The 16,437-nt window shown below is 40.5% G+C and overlaps 1 protein-coding gene across 2 annotated transcripts in view; it reads left to right on the forward strand.

Annotated features, from left to right (window-relative positions):
- LOC311236777 (WD repeat-containing protein 76-like) overlaps positions 1–16,437 on the forward strand; it is a 29,087-nt gene that overhangs the window by 2,174 nt on the left and 10,476 nt on the right. Inside the window, exons 2-11 of one of the 2 annotated variants that reach the window (XM_084324529.1) lie at positions 4,094–4,181; positions 4,950–5,044; positions 5,131–5,403; positions 5,684–5,773; positions 7,114–7,163; positions 8,260–8,380; positions 8,614–8,703; positions 10,549–10,589; positions 14,851–15,004; positions 15,956–16,114. In XM_084324529.1, the coding sequence (XP_084180655.1) occupies positions 4,094–4,181; positions 4,950–5,044; positions 5,131–5,403; positions 5,684–5,773; positions 7,114–7,163; positions 8,260–8,380; positions 8,614–8,703; positions 10,549–10,589; positions 14,851–15,004; positions 15,956–16,114 (1,161 nt within the window). The remainder of the gene's footprint in view (positions 1–4,093; positions 4,182–4,949; positions 5,045–5,130; positions 5,404–5,683; positions 5,774–7,113; positions 7,164–8,259; positions 8,381–8,613; positions 8,704–10,548; positions 10,590–14,850; positions 15,005–15,955; positions 16,115–16,437) is intronic. The other variant, XM_084324530.1, reaches the window with a different exon arrangement.

The raw sequence follows: 16,437 nt of genomic DNA on the forward strand, positions 1-16,437 counted from the left end.
AGGCTCAACTTGGCCCTATATTTTGTTTTCAGAGCTGTCATGGATGAAAAGCCAGCTTCACACAGATATGTAGTGCTGAATGGTATCAACACCTTAACTGCTGCATCATGAGATACTTGGTACTCAGCACCACACTCTGAAACTAGCTCTCCAGGTGGTATCAGATGAGATTTCAATGAGTTCTTCCAAGACTTTGGATGGAGATGTGTCAGGAAGCTTTGTCTCAATGTTGTCTGTAAAGGTTTTTTCTATCCAGAGTAACTTGGTGATCCTTTTCTGTGTTTTATTAAATAATGATTTTCAGATTTTGAGAAATGGTCAAACTTATCCAAATATTGTATTTTCATGGAAAACAGTGCAGCTGCAACAGATAGCACTTTAGTGATAATTTTCTGTAATCCAAATTATTATTATTATTTTTTTTAAATCTCAAGGCACCCCTGGTAGCTCTTTCCGCCGGCACTGTTGAGAACCACTGTTGTAGAGAGTATGGTGTTGGTGTAGGTGGTGTAGAGAGTATGGTGTTGCATGTTGGTGTAGGTGGTGTAGAGCGGATGCTGCTGCATGTTGGTGTAGAGAGGATGGTGTTGCATGTTGGTGTAGGTGGTGTAGAGCAGTGGTTCCCAACCTTTTTCCCCCCAGGGACCCCCAAACATCTCTGATGAAATTCGCGGACCCCCTCCTAATAAGATACCATAATTTTTTTTTTTTTTCATTTTAATAACAAACTGCTTATACACAGGCATATGCATCATAATTAGACCCACTATGCTTCTTTGACTTGTGCCTTCAATCAACAAATCTCATCTTGCACCATATGCATTTCAAAATGTTTGGCCAATATTCAAATGCTGTATTCATCCTCTCAAATCAGGCCCTAATGGTGAACGGTTTGCATTTATGGAACAAATCAATGCAACAAATTAAACTAAATATGAGACAGGAAATTCCAATCAGTAGCAGAGAGAATCTGTCCTAGCTGGGTTTAATACCTTTTTTTGTCATTTTAATAACAAACTGCTTATACACAGGCATTTGCATCACAATTAGACCCACTATGCTTCTTTAACTTGTGCCTTCAATCAACAAATCTCATCTTGCACCATATGCATTTCAAAATTTTGGCCAATATTCAAATCCTGTATTCATCCTCTCAAATCAGGCCCTAATGGTGAACGGTTTGCATTTATGTTGAATGAAGTAAGAATCCACTGCAGTAAAAATATCCTCACCTCGAGGTTGACTGACATGAGAATGTCCTGCTTCAGATCCTCATTTTCAATATATTGCACATAAACGATGAGCACAGCCTCGTCTGCGACAGTTGTAGTTTCATCAAGTTGTATGGCAAATGGACCCTTTCTAAGCTTTTCTGACAGCTGCTGCTCGCAATCACTTGACATCTTATCAATTCGGTCTTTCACTACATTGTTCGAGAGTGGTACTGATTTTAGTTTATCCGCCACCTGTGGGCCGCACAGTTTCTAAACCATTTTGATGCAGGCTGGTTTGATGAGCTGCTCGCCAATATTGTGCGGTTTCTTTGCTTTTGCAATTAAAAGCGAACACTCAAAGGAGGCTTCGGTAGCCTTCTGTAAATCACTGCCACCCCTGCTCCACGCTACTCTAACATCAACAGGCTTGTTCGCCTTGAGAGACTGTTCTTTCCTCCGAAAAAAGTCTGGATCCTTCCCAACGGTTTCTGGGTGCTTAGACGCCTGATGTCTCTTCAGCTTGCTGGGCTTCAGGCTCGAGTTTGCCAACTTTTCTCCACAAATCACACACTCAGGTCGTTTGTCTGGTCCCTCAGTGAAGCCCATGGTGATGTAATTTTCGCGATTGCTGTAGGTCCTAACTTTTTTTGCAGATGAGCTGCCGTCATCTCCTTTTCGTTTGTCACACATTTTCGCCTCTGGCGGCTGACTGCAGACGAGCCGAGAAAGTTAACTAGCGTGCTAGGCTAGCTACAGAAAGTGATACAGTCAACTGATTCGCGTTTTAGCGGCTACCCGGTAGCCTACTGTTAACGTTCAAAAATCATGTCTAGATGTTTATTTATTTATCTTTATTTTTTATTGTAGTGGAGAGACTATTCATGCTTCTGATGATAAAATTTTCTTTTTTTTTAAAAAAGACCTCAAATCATCTGTGGTCTGGCGGACCCCCTGCGTCCCCTGGCGGACCTCCAGGGGGTCCGCGGACCCCAGGTTGGGAATCACTGGTGTAGAGGATGGTGTTGCATGTTGGTGTAGAGAGGAGGCTGTTGCATGTTGGTGTAGAGAGGATGGTGTTGCATGTTGGTGTAGAGAGGATGGTGTTACATGTTGGTGTAGAGAGGATGGTGTTGCATGTTGGTGTAGGTGGTGTAGAGAGGATGGTGTTTCATGTTGGTGTGTGTAGAGAGGATGGTGTTGCATGTTGGTGTAGGGTGGTGTAGAGAGGATGGTGTTGCCTGTTGGTGTAGGTGGTGTAGAGAGAGGATGGTGTTGCATGTTGGTGTAGGGTGGTGTAGAGAGGATGGTGTTGCATGTTGGTGTAGAGAGGATGGTGTTGCATGTTGGTGTAGGTGGTGTAGAGAGGATGGTGTTTCATGTTGGTGTGTGTAGAGAGGATGGTGTTGCATGTTGGTGTAGGGTGGTGTAGAGAGGATGGTGTTGCCTGTTGGTGTAGGTGGTGTAGAGAGAGGATGGTGTTGCATGTTGGTGTAGAGAGGATGGTGTTGCATGTTGGTGTAGAGAGGATGGTGTTGCATGCACACACGCATACATTTTATATCTTCTGTTGCTGTGTTTCCAGGATGTGTATCACATCAACACGGCTTTGAGTCCCTGGTTTTAATTAAGATAGATGCTCCTTCACCAACACTAGCTGTTTCCATCCTCATTGCTCTGCAAAAACAATTCAACCAAGGCAGTTCAAGTTGTGTCAGATTGGATTAGAAGAATTGCAATAACTATTATCATGACTAGCTTTTATCTACAATGTGGGCACAGCCAAAGAGATTTCAGTGCCCCTTACCTAAACTAGTTTGATGATATGCAGAATTATTTGGATGTTGACATCTATCATGGATTAGCTACCGAACTTGGCACTGTGGCCTAATCATGCCGTTAGTATTTTTCTTGTTGTTCTTGCTAATCATAACAAATAATGCATATTTATTTTTAGGTCTGCTAGCAAGAGATGCTATCCATATAATGTTTTTTTCATTAACATGTGAATGTCACCTGTTTTATATACAGCTCTAGGACAGAATGATATAGGCCTAGGGCAGGCCTAACGTAACATAGCTAATCCAGTATAAACTGGAAGCTGCATGGATTGGTTGCAGTTAGTGAGACAGGACTAAGTGGAACATTAAACAAAAGTTGTTTTCGCCATAGCATTGTTGTACAGCTAATGGTAACTCCATTGCATAGCCAAGAAAGATACATAGCAATTTAGTCTCACTAACTAACTACGTAACTAAGGTTACTGTGACCACTCGGCTCAACATTTAATTTTTTTATCTAATATTGTGCTTGTCCAAGTTTTTACTAACTCACTGCACAGAAGTTAGGCATTTTATTTAGAAAATTACCAATGTACTGATACCGACATTATGAATACTGACTATTTTTGTCCATATCGTTATGTTGGATAAACCCATTCCTCCAGTGCAGCCTCCAACCTATTTAATTTTGTGCTCCTTTAATTCAACTGAATGTACAACAACCAATCACTGCTGAAAGACAAACATGTTGACAGATAAACTTTAGAAAAATATTGACTGAGGGCCAACATGATGGACAATGTGGTATTTCTGTGCTGGTGTTTAAAAAATAATTAATTGTCGTTTAATTTATCTCTACCAAGGTAAATGTGATAATATATACTGTGTAGGGGTGGGAATAGATGCAGCATAGTATTTTATTTTGTGTGCCAATATTGTATCGATACACTGAAGTATTGCTATTTAAAATGTATTAACTAAGTAATTGAAAAAGGGCTTTTTTTAAGTTGAAGACATTGCAAAAAAGGTAATATATTGCAACACTATCATTGTGACTTAAGTATTGTAAAGATACTGAAGATGTCATGTAACCTATTCCAGGAAATGAGCCCTCCTTGTCCTGGGAGCCCCAAGACTGATGGTGACCCAGAAGAACAAGGTCAAGAAGAACAAGGTCAAGAAGAACAAGGTCAAATGAGTTTCACTGTAATAGGATTATGGGATATGGAATGGGAAACATTTATTAATAACTTTGTTATCCCAGAAGGGAAATTGTAAACATTTTGGCACAACTATACAGCAATGAAATAGCATAACAAAGTTATATATGGATAAATAAAACAATATTCCACATACTGTATGTTCACTGGTGTATACAGATATCAGTTATCCAGATATATTTGCCTAGCAACATAATTTATTTCAGCTAGCTTCAAAAACGAACTGACAAGCTTTCTAAATTTTCACACTCATTTATAGAAATGTAAACATAATGCTGGATAGAAAGGTAAATGTTTTGTTAACACTTTCATTCTGTTTGTTGTCCATAAGACGTGCTTAGTTACTAGCTGATAGTGCAAAGTGATTGGTTGAAGCATCATTTTGGCCAATCACAGATTGGCAGGTAAAAATAAATTAAATACATTAAATTGATGTAGAAGACTCTCCCTCTATAACTGATAATTGATGGAGCACTGCACTAAAGTCACTCATACTGCCCTTTCCCCTCTTGTCTGTAGGTGTCACTGTTGAGCCATTTAAATAGATTCCTTGCATGGAATGTTTGTGTACACATTGCCCGGGAGGAGTTGCAATTGAACCGTGATCCTCCAGATTACCAGACTACTTCTCTACCTCCTGAGCCATGTTACAGGCAGCCATGCTGCAAGAAATAGAACTACAGAAACATTCCGTGCCTTGATTATTTTCATATTTTGATTTCCCTCTTACTTCTCAGAAATAGAGGAGGAGCTACCTCTCTGGCCTCAATGGAAAATCCTCCACTGGGGCAAACGTAAACGGCCCACTCTAACCTGCAAACACAAGACATGGGTGAGATTTAGTTCGACAAGCAATCAAAATGCATTTCTGTCACTAGTCGCTGACCATGAGGCTTCACTGATTTAATCTCTCTGCAGGAAGCAGATCCTGCAGAGACAATGTTAAGACCCTTAGCTCGAGGAGCAGCCAAAAAAGCCCAGCTTGCCATCGCCCAGGTGATGTTGAACGAAAATAAGTCTAAAAATCATGAAGACCCGGAAGACTCGGAAGGCTCGGAAGAACCTGAAGGCCCGGAAGAACCTGAAGGCCCGGAAGACCTTGAAGACCCTGAATACATCATAGACTCTGATGACCTTGAAGACTGCAAACCCCACCAGCGCAAGGGGACCAGGAGAAATGCTAAGAAAGAGGTAACATCACTCTGACCCTATTTCCTATTTACCAATGATTCTGCCGATGGGTAGAGTCTCAGCACCATCCATCCTGTTCTCCAACTGGTCCCACAGCTCCGCCTAGCTAGCTACAAACTAATGTGTGCCCTCCTTTCTTCTGGTAATAATGTACATTCTCTCTTTTCTACTCAAATTTCATTCAGATGTATCTCCTTTCATTCATATCATAGTCAAATGCCGTTCCTGAGTACAAGTAAAGGACCCCTTCACAAAACGTCAACTTCTTTTTCACATACAGGTCCCTGTTGACTTGTCAGAGTATGAGCTGGAACGCCTTGAGAACATCAGACGTAACCGAGCTTTTCTGACATCGATTAATATTCAGGAGGTTGGTACTGTTAGTTTTCATTCTACCAATATTCAGGAGGTTGGTACTGTTAGTTTTCATTCTACCAATATTCAAGAGGTTGGTACTGTTAGTTTTCATTCTACCAATATTCAGGAGGTTGGTACTGTTAGTTTTAATTCATTCAATATTCAGGAGGTTGGTACTGTTCGTTTTCATTCTACCAATATTCAGGAGGTTGGTACTGTTAGTTTTAATTCATTCAATATTCAGGAGGTTGGTACTGTTCGTTTTCATTCTACCAATATTCAGGAGGTTGGTACTGTTAGTTTTAATTCATTCAATATTCAGGAGGTTGGTACTGTTCGTTTTCATTCTACCAATATTCAAGAGGTTGGTACTGTTCGTTTTCATTCTACCAATATTCAGGAGATTAGTAGTTTTAGTTTTCATTCTACCAATATTCAGGAGGGTTGGTACTGTTGGTTAGTTGTTATTAGTTGGCTGTTGGGGGGGGGGGGGGGGGGTGGGGTGCAAATTCAAACCCACAATGTTTCAAGTATACGGTATGCACCCTAGCCTTCTTTATTTATCTGGGAAGTCAGGTTGGTTGCAGCTCTGCCGGCTAATTCAGTACAACAGGCCAACCATGAAATGTCTTCAGAAGCAGCCCGATGTCTTCTTTTAAATTCTTAAAACACTCTGGAAGGACATGTTGTGGTTTTTGGTGATGTTCTTCTGTTGGGGTGAGACTCAGCTATGTGGTCCAGTTGCTGAGACGTTGGTCAGAATCCATCTCTAGTGCTAACTAACTGGTAAATGACATACAACATACACTCTTAGACATTCTGATCATCTTTTCTTTTCTGTTCCAAAGGTTTCCTCAGAAATTGGTAAAAGGGCATTTCTTTTTAGGACTCCTTTATTATTATATTTTTATTATAATTATTTACGATCATTAACCTCATTTGATATTTTTAAAACAACTTTATTTTCTCATATTCTCTTGCTTTGAATGCATTTTTTTTGTGGTCCATTGTTTTAGTTTTGTGTTAACTAAATAAATAAAGGTTTGAAAGGAAATGTTGCAGGACACCCTTAAAAACAAGATGCTATATCTCAAGGGGTTTACCCTGCGAACAAATGCATATTTCCACAAAGTGAGATATTAAACTATAGTCCTTATTTGACCAGAGACCTGTCTGGAACACACTCAAGCATCCCAGGGCCTCAGACCCCACCTTTAGAACAGCTGTGCAGCCAATGCTCTATTTCTCATAGGATGTTCCCTTTGTGTTTTGCCATGATGGTAGAAATGACTATAATTCTATAATACCTCTGAAGAGGAATTGTGACTGCTCCAATTCTTTTGTGTTTTAAAGGCAATGGATGACTTGAAAAAAATGAAACGGCCAAAGAAGGTTCCTAAGAGGTAAACAGGTGGTAAAAGTTGGCTGCCCCAATATTTTTTACCCTACAGCGAATGATAATATATTATTATAAAAAGAAAAAAAGAAAAAAAAATGTGAAGCATGATTTTGAGACGACTTTCTTATATATTGCAATGCATACCGGTATTAACAAACACTATAATGATGTAATGACCTGATAACTTAAAGAGCTATGGAAACGGTATTCACGGCATTGTGACCTGCTGTGGTTTAACATCAGACCTTTGGGGTTGGGTGGGGGATCGATTTGATTGATGTTTGAGAGGGGGGAGGGGCAGGGTTCAAAATCAAATGTCATTGGCCAATTTCTTTTTTATATTTGCTCAAGTGCAGAGTGAGGCAACTCACGGATTATATACCTTTTCCAGGAAAACTAAAATTTTAAATTAAAGATTTTGGCACACAGTGATAAATAGATTAATTAGGTGCATGCAAAATGGTGCAGGCAATTTTTTTTTTAATTTTCTGGTATTTTTATTGCCTGCTTGTTACATTTCTAGATAATGAGAATTGTAATTTAATTGTTTGGCGCCACGGCCCACCACCCACATTACCAGATGGGCGAGGTTTACTGCATCAGGACAACGCTGAGTGGATCAGCTAAACTGCCAATCAAAACATAGTATGCTAGACTGACTTTACCATGTAAAAACTTTATGGAAATCATTGTATTGTTCCACAGCGTTGAAACCCCACCCATCTGGTATTCCAAAAAGGAGAAAGCAAGTGCTATGAGTAAATACTATTTGACCCAGGTCTGCGGGTTATTTAAACCAGCAGAATTACGCAGTTAGCCAGATAAACTATCCAAAAAGAAAATCATTGAATAACTTTTGATATTTTGTTTATAATTGACAATTACAGTAGCAATATGTATGACTGAATTGCATTCCTAAACCTAATATTTAAGAGTAGCTTTACAGATTAAAATCCTAAACATCAATATAGTTGGATCTTTTTCTATATTAGAGTTATCTGGCTAGTTTGCTAATCCTGTAATCCTTACTAATCTTACTTTTACTGCAATCCCTCTTGATGTGTGTTATGTGAATCCGCCTTAATTGTTTACGTATTTAGTTATAATCTTTGCAGAAGGAGTCCTGTGAGAGAGCTGCCTCCTCGGAAGTCAGAGCGCCTTGAAAATGTAAAAGACAACCCTCCAGAGCCCATGAGTAGTGATGATGACGACGATGAAAACGTAAGACACTAACCCAAAGCAGGTGCATGTCACGTTGTTAAGCAGAATGCATCCACACACACCTTCAGCATTATTCAGTGAGGCAGGACACACACACAAACAAACAAACAGTAATGTTTCCTAATATTGTTTCCTTAGAAAATGCTACGGCTGAGTATACAGTACATAGTATTATGAACCTTCTTCAGAGCATCAGTGTTTGACACCTGTGTTTCTCTCTGAATTGTCCATAGGAGGAAGTGAGGGGACCAGTTCCTATGAAACCATTAAACCTGGATGAAGGCACTGAACTACCTCCCGACCTCCTGAAGCTGTTCACTGAGGTGTGTGAACATTGTGTACTGTACATAATGTTGCAAAACTGAAGGATCGTTCCTAAGCGGTGGTACCGCGTGGATAAATGTTCCTAAGCGGTGGTACCGCGTGTAGAAACACATTCCTAAGCGGTGGTACCGTGTGGAGAAAACATTTTGTTTTATGTATAGTATATATATTAGTGCTGTCGGGCGATTAAAAAAATGTATCTAATTAATTACAGGATTTGTAATTAATTAATCGCATTTTAATCGCATAACCATTTTAGGCCTGATATTCTATAATCGTATTTCAAATTGCATGTGTCCGGACGGCAGAATTCAGTACTGTATCTACAAAACCTTCTATTTAATCATCTTCCCTTTATTCATTTGCTTGGATTTTTCAGGTCTGGTAAATTTTAGCATGGTGTTATTTACAGTCAAAGAAAAAAATTTAAATGAAAGATTTAAGGGCGGTCAGGTGGCGTAGCGGAGATTGTGCTTGTCACCAATGCAAGAGGCTCCGGTCTCGACTCCCGGAGAGTCAGCATTGCCTTGGCTTGGGCTGATCGCTATACTAACTCGTTTGGCTGAGTTAGGGGGAGGGAAGCCGTGGGTGGGTCCTGGGCGTTGTGGACAGCGACCCCTACAGTTCGGTCCGGGCGCCTGCTCAGCGAGGGTAGGATCTGGAGAAAGGTAGTGTGACCTTCCACACGTTACACTCTCCCGGTGAGAATCTGCGCTGCCAGGCTGGCTGCCGGCTGGCTGCACATGTGTCGGAGGAAAACATGTGACAGTCTCCGGCCTCCAGGACCAACAGTAGGGGGGGGGTGCGCAACAACCAGGAAGGGGGTTGGGAATTGGCATAACGACTAACAGTGGGATGGGTGAAAAATCGGAAAAAGGAGGGGGGGAAAAGATAATAAAAAAAATTATAAAATAAAAAGATTTAATTGATATTCTCATTTGGTTCATTACAATTTACTCAAGCCTAGTAACATACACAGTATTTCTGACACTGGGAATACATTCCCTGAGATCCATAGATGTCCCTAGAATCAGATACCAAGAACATGCAAATGGACAATTAAAAAAAGTCTATAAATGTTTATTCTATTATTATTTTTTATTATTATTAATTTATTTTGTGTTAATTTTCATAACGTGATAATTAGCTGTGTAATTAATTAATCTAATTAACGTGATAAACTGACATATATTAGTTCAGCAATTATGTGTACTTTTATTTTGGTCCTTCACCAACAATTGCTGTCTTTGGTCTTCCATCCAGTGTTATGAGTGTCGATTCATGGATGTTCATGGTTTTCATTAATGGTTTTGTAGATTAAAGGTATAATCCTGAAAATGTTCATATAAATAAATGTTTGTTTTGCCACTTTCTATTGCAAATTGATAAAACACAATAGTGATTCTACCTATACCAAGTCTGTAAATGTTTTCACATGTGCTGTTCTTAACAGTGGTGTCTTGTAGGAAGTGATGTGTTTTACATCACCAGCAGCAACAGCAGTTTGTTTGAAATGCATAGAAGATTAACTTGTAGTTAGCATGAATTTTCAAGCTGGAAAGCAAGTCAATACAGTACAAAAACACAACAGCAATGATTGCTTATGACCAACAGTCACCAAAACAGAAAATTAGGATGTTGTGGATTACCACTTTAATGTAAACAAGTCGGAGTGATATTGTTCCAAATTGTACAGTAAAGATTCCTATATTGTGGCTATGTAAAGCATCCAATCACTCCAATCACAAAACACGATAACAAACGTATGTTGTATGATGTGGCAATATCCTTTTAGATGAGTTGAATATAACATAATTGCTAATAGCCTTTCGTTTATTTTACAGAATTCCATCTGTGATGAAAAAGTTACTTTGGACACGGCAGGGTGAGTTTTAATTTAAAGGTTTTGTTTTTGACATTGTCCCTTTCACTTTACCATTTGATGATGCTCACCGCTTACATTAGCAACCTATTGTTTAGCCCAATAGACGGAACACATTACTTGCTTGGAATTATTATTATTGCAATTACCTGTTGCATGTATGATTTGGATGTGATGTGATGTAGTGTGACTCCATCGCATAGCCCTTCACCATGTTCCAAATTGTCCCTGGACATTATCAGTGTAGGGGGGTGTTTTTTTTTTTATGTCCATGAGTTATTTGAATTGTTAAACCCGTACTATGTAACTTTTTATGAAAATAATATTGCTTCTTTATCTAAACAGTGATACAGAAAACACAGTGAAATTGCCAATGCAAGCTCTTCTGGTCGGGTACGTCCAGTGTCATGAAATCCGTAAAAGACTACGGTCTCATTTGTATAGCATAAATTGTGAATTAAACAAATGTTACCTTTACATTTTTTGATGCCGTCCGCCATGTTCAAACACTGCTGTTATCTCTCACAGCTAAAGAGGGCTAATCTTACATAGTGCAGCTTTAAAGCAAATATGTGAAATATTTCACATCAGTATCATTGTCAAATACATTTTGATAGCAGGGTATTAAAAAAACAATAGATGCCACCAAAACAAACCAAACCGTTCAAGTTGTAAAATAAAGATTACAAAAAAAAAGATGATAGCATTACCACAAAAACACACTACATCAAAAAATGATGTGTGTGATAGAAAGTGATAAGATAGCAAGGGATAGTTCTGATGTCCAGAACCCTAGGCCTATTTGCTATTTACCAATTATCCTGTAGATCAGTAGAGTCGTTTCTCAGCACAATTAGTTCTGTTCCTCATTCTAGCTCCGGATAGTTGGCCACAAACCAGTGCAAAATCAATGGGGTTAAGCTTTTAATCTGAAATCTACTCCACCATGCACACAAAGTAGATTTCAGTTGTCTTTAGTCAGCTTGTCACTGATGTAAGCTTGGTTTGCAGTCAGCGTTCTAGTTCATCCCAAACATGCTTGACATGTACAGGCCAATTTTGTTCAGCTGTAAAATATCCTACATATCTCACAACTCTTGATAACTAAGTTTGAGTGATCCTTGCTAAAATTGTGTGCACATATCAACCAATATATCTATCGGAATTGTCTTACTCCCAAATATCAGTATTAGCATCTGCCTCAAAAATCTATCTGTCTGGCTCTAGAAACAAGATAACGTTAAGTTGTGACTATGCAATTATAAACAATTATATCTACACACGGAGGCTACTGATCTCTGATGTAAAGGTCCAAACATTTGTAACTGTAATTATAGAATCGAATAGAAATACTTTTATTATCCCGAGGGAAATTTGACACTGCAAATCTCTCAACATTAAACATTTAGACAGAACAGGTCACGAATAAGAATAACAAAACCAACGAATAAGAATAACAAAACCAATCAAATTGCCTAAGAATAGAATAAAAATAGAATAAAATATAAGAATATAATAGAATAAAAATGGAATAAGATGTACAGTAAAAATATACTGAAGTCTACAGTAGGTGAAATATTGCACAGTGCTGTTTCAAAAGTAAGAGTCCAGGAAGATGGTAACTGTCACTCTGTGCTCAGTGATGATATCCTTAGTGACCCATGGCTTGTTGTTAGGGTAGCAGGTAACAGTCCTAGATGGAACATTGGAGTCCACACAAAAGTTTATGTAGTCTGTGATGCACTCTGTGAGCCCATCAATGTCCTCTCCGTGGGGCTCACAGAGTGCCTGCCAGTCTGACCTCAAAGCAGCCCTGTAGTGCCTCTTGAGCCTCCCCCGACCACCTTCTTACAGTTATTTTGGTCGCAGGCTGTCTTCTGACCAGAGGCACATAACAGGAGTTGAGGTGAACCAGGTTGTGGTCCGACCGTCCCAGCTGTGGTAGTGATGAGGATCTGTATGCCTCCTTGATGTTGGCATAAATTAGGTCTTAGGGTCCTATTTTCCCTGGTGTGGCAGCTGACGTATTGTTGGAAATTTGGTAGTGATTTGTCCAGTTTTACATGGTTAAAATCCCCTGAAATGAGGATTAGAGCCTTTGGGTGTTTTGTCTGGAGACGTGCAATTATCCCCAGACATCAACATTTATTTGACAACAACATGTAACATATTCAATTTTTGGACACTTATCTAAAACACCTTACAAGACCGTGGAAATGAGATCCCTTAACCCTGGTAGTGTGCCATGCTCTACTCATGGAGCTACACAGGACCATGTTGATATGTTAATGTTAAACGTTTCAGCTGCTTTAATTCATTCAGGGCCGAGGCCTTTCCCCATCTTGCACTAGCTAGGCCAGGTTTCCATTACATGTTTTCACTGTAACGTCACCTTGTTTGTAGAGCTATATCTATATTCTATATTATAGCTATGGATACAATACTATGGTCATTTGACAGTAACTATCTTCTGTCCAAGATGCAAAAATAAAAATCATGAATACGTGGGGCGGCTACGTGGCGTAGTGGGCAAGGCGCTCGCTACACGAAATCTGGAGACGCTGGGCTTGCCTGTTCGAGCCCAGCGCTCCACATTTGCTTTCAGTTTAGCTGGTCGTCCGTACTAATACACATTGGCCGTATTAGGGGGTGGGAAACTGATGGGTGGGGATCGGGCATTGTGGACAGCGACTCCTACAGGTCGTTTGGTGCGCCTGCGCAGTAGAATCAGGAAGTGTCGGGGGCAGCGTGAGCCTCCCACGCGTTACTCCTCGCCACTGAGATATCGAGCTGCGCAGGTGAAAAGATGCGACTGCTGTTACCTCAAGTACCGGAGGGGACTTGTGCTATGTATCATGACTTAGTCCACATTGCAGCCGGCTTGTGGGAGGCAAGAAACGGCGTTCGTGACAGGGGAGGGTTGAATTGGATGATACGAAATTGGGATGGGAGAAAATATAGAAAAATGGGAGAAAAAGTGGATAAAAAAAATAAAAAAATCATGAATACGTTCGCACGGCATGCCGTGGTGAATATAAGTATAATTTCGGAATCATCCGGGCTAATTCCTGGGAGGCCGGCTACAGGGCGCAACGTGAATTCTACATTGGCGTTTCGTCCCTGGACACGCTACTATTTCCAAATTAAATGTATATAATAGGTATTATGTCATCATGAATGCATGAAGGGGGGGGGGGTTCGTTTCTGATGCTTTGATTGCCAGTAACGTCATTCGTTATTACCACAACACGTTGATTAGCTGGATCGGTATGAAAACATTGTTGGATCAAGCTGAAATTGACGTCAGATAGCCCTTACCTGTGGTTAGGGGTATTCCAAAAAGAATATTCCAATAGTTTGATCGCCATCTGGTCCATCTGGTCCACGACATAATCCAGCACAACATATCCATCGATTGTCCCGAAAACCATTCAATGCGATCGAGTGAAGCCCTAGGCTTCCCTGTACTAGAAAACTGCGCCCGGAGTGGTTTAAAAGTAACACCCGGTCTGGAACAGGGTTTACTGCACTCTCGATACTGCCTACTAGCAGGATCTGGCCGGTACTGCACCCTCTGTGTCCCAGTATGCTTTTTTTAACGGTTATGGAAGCGATCCATATGCACGGCAGTGTTTGTCTGTAGTCCCGTAGCAAGATATTACTGCTGGAGGGATTTCCTCGACGCACCGATCACAACTTCCGGTTTTGAGAGTGTAACTCGCCCGACCATCCACCAGGCTGTGGTATTGAGGCGTTGCAATCTCATTCAGGGTCCCGCTGCAGCACCGGAGGTTGGCTGGATGAATTATGAATGCCATGGCGAAATAATGAAATATTGATTTTAAAAAACGGCTTACGCCGGTGTTGCCGTTCAACGCATGGCGGCCAAAAATGGCGTAACTCGTTTATGGTGACCAATGTGTTAACCATTGGCGCCCAATAACGTATATAAACGTTGTTGGCCATGAAAAGTTAAGAGCTAGTACCAGTATGTAGAGTAATCATTAAAAAGAAACTTACAAACAACATACATCCACAGAGCTTGTAGATAGGTGTGGAATAGAAGTATTGCTTTCCCCCCAAAGAAGTATTGACCATTAAAAAAAATTAGCGGGTCCAAAATTAATGTTGTTTACATGTTGCATGCATGTATCCCCTCCCTTCTTCCCATTCCCCCCATGTGGTGACATGCTGGTGTTCTAGTGTGACATCTAGTGGCTGAATGTTATCTATAGCACCTTTTAATGCTGTTATGTCGATCTAGCTACCAAAGTGCCCTGAGGAACATGAGGCAGGTTAAAGAGGAACCAACCAGAGTGGTAAACAATGGACTCCTCTGTGCTGCCTTCCACCCTGCCACCACCAGCCTGCTGCTGGCTGCCGGCAACCAGTCAGGCCATGTGGGACTGTACAACGTAGTAAGTTGATTTACTAGTTTGGCATATCCTTGTTTGTCTGAGATATATTACAGGGTAGTTGTACCCAAATAGAAGCTGATAGAGCCCAAGCGATTATGGCTTATCACCATTATATCGCTATCGGCTTGTATATTACCGTTATCCTGCCAATTGATTAGCCGTCTTTTAAGGGCATGGCCATTTTCAAAGGGGTCCTTTGATCTCTCACCTCAAGATACTGTATCTGAATGGAAATGGGGTTCATTAGAACCACAATAGGCTCCTCTTTACAGCCATGTCCAATATATGCTTGTCCCATGCAGAATTAGGCCCAAACCATGCAGTATAAATGGATTACTTTCGCCTTTTGTTTTTATAAATAATATACACATACCGGTATGTATGTACGTACATACACACGATACAGTTTGTTCAACTGTAAAATATCCCGCCTCCAGCACATATCTTGGTATATCCATATCCAGCGGTTGGTACCTTTTGTGAGGCTGAAGTAGCTGAGAAGTTGCTGTTGTTGTTTTTGGGTTCAGATCAGAAGTCATATTCTTAATAAATATGCTTTCTACTATATAGAAATGGGAACGACACCCATTTTCATGATTTACATGTTATCCCTGTTCCCCAGGACAGTTCAGTCAACATTTGCCACATGCACCATTCTCCCCTAAAGCTAGAGATCAGAGAGAGAACTATGTCTAGTGGATGTAACATCTGGGGCTGCTCCATAGACTGTCAATGTGTCGTTGACTTTGTTAGCCCATCAAATGTTTCTTGGTGTGAGCTCTTCGAACCTGTTGGCAATACTAGATTATAAACCTTGGTTGTATGCGCCATTCATTTTCTATGGAGCAGATCCATTCATAGATTAATAATAATAAAATAAATTAAAAGTGATTTGCGTCCCTGATAAATGTCCCATGATGTGACGGTGAAGCTTTGTCCTATATCCATCAGGGCAGTGATTGGGGGGATGACGGTGTGCTGCTCTTCAAGCCCCACACCGGTCCAGTCAACTGCCTGGCGTTCTCCAGGACCCATCCTGCCAACCTGCTGAGCCTCTCCAGCAACGGGTCTATACGCTGCATGGATGTAGAGACACGGCTCTTTGATGAGGTATGAATGTCCCCTCCACTCATTTATTTTCTGGTTAACTCCTCTTGGAGGCAGGACTTTGACTATGAAGATTGTTATTTGTGCAGAACTTGTCACCAGAACTTGGCTGCAAGCTAGCCTAGCTTAGCACAAATTAATGGACATTTAGCTGACATTGTTATCCAAAGTGACTTAAAAATTGTGAACAAGTCAACAGGAGGTGTACATATCTGGCAGGGTAAGTGGCATTGTTAGTCAAATAGTGTCGAACTTAAGTGTTACACTCTTGAGTGCACACATTAGCATGGTAGGTAGTAGTATAAGGATAGAAACAGAGTGGTAAG

Source organism: Notolepis coatsorum, assembly GCF_963971535.1.
Source record: "Notolepis coatsorum genome assembly, chromosome: 11".
Classification (NCBI taxonomy): Eukaryota; Metazoa; Chordata; class Actinopteri; order Aulopiformes; family Paralepididae; genus Notolepis; species Notolepis coatsorum.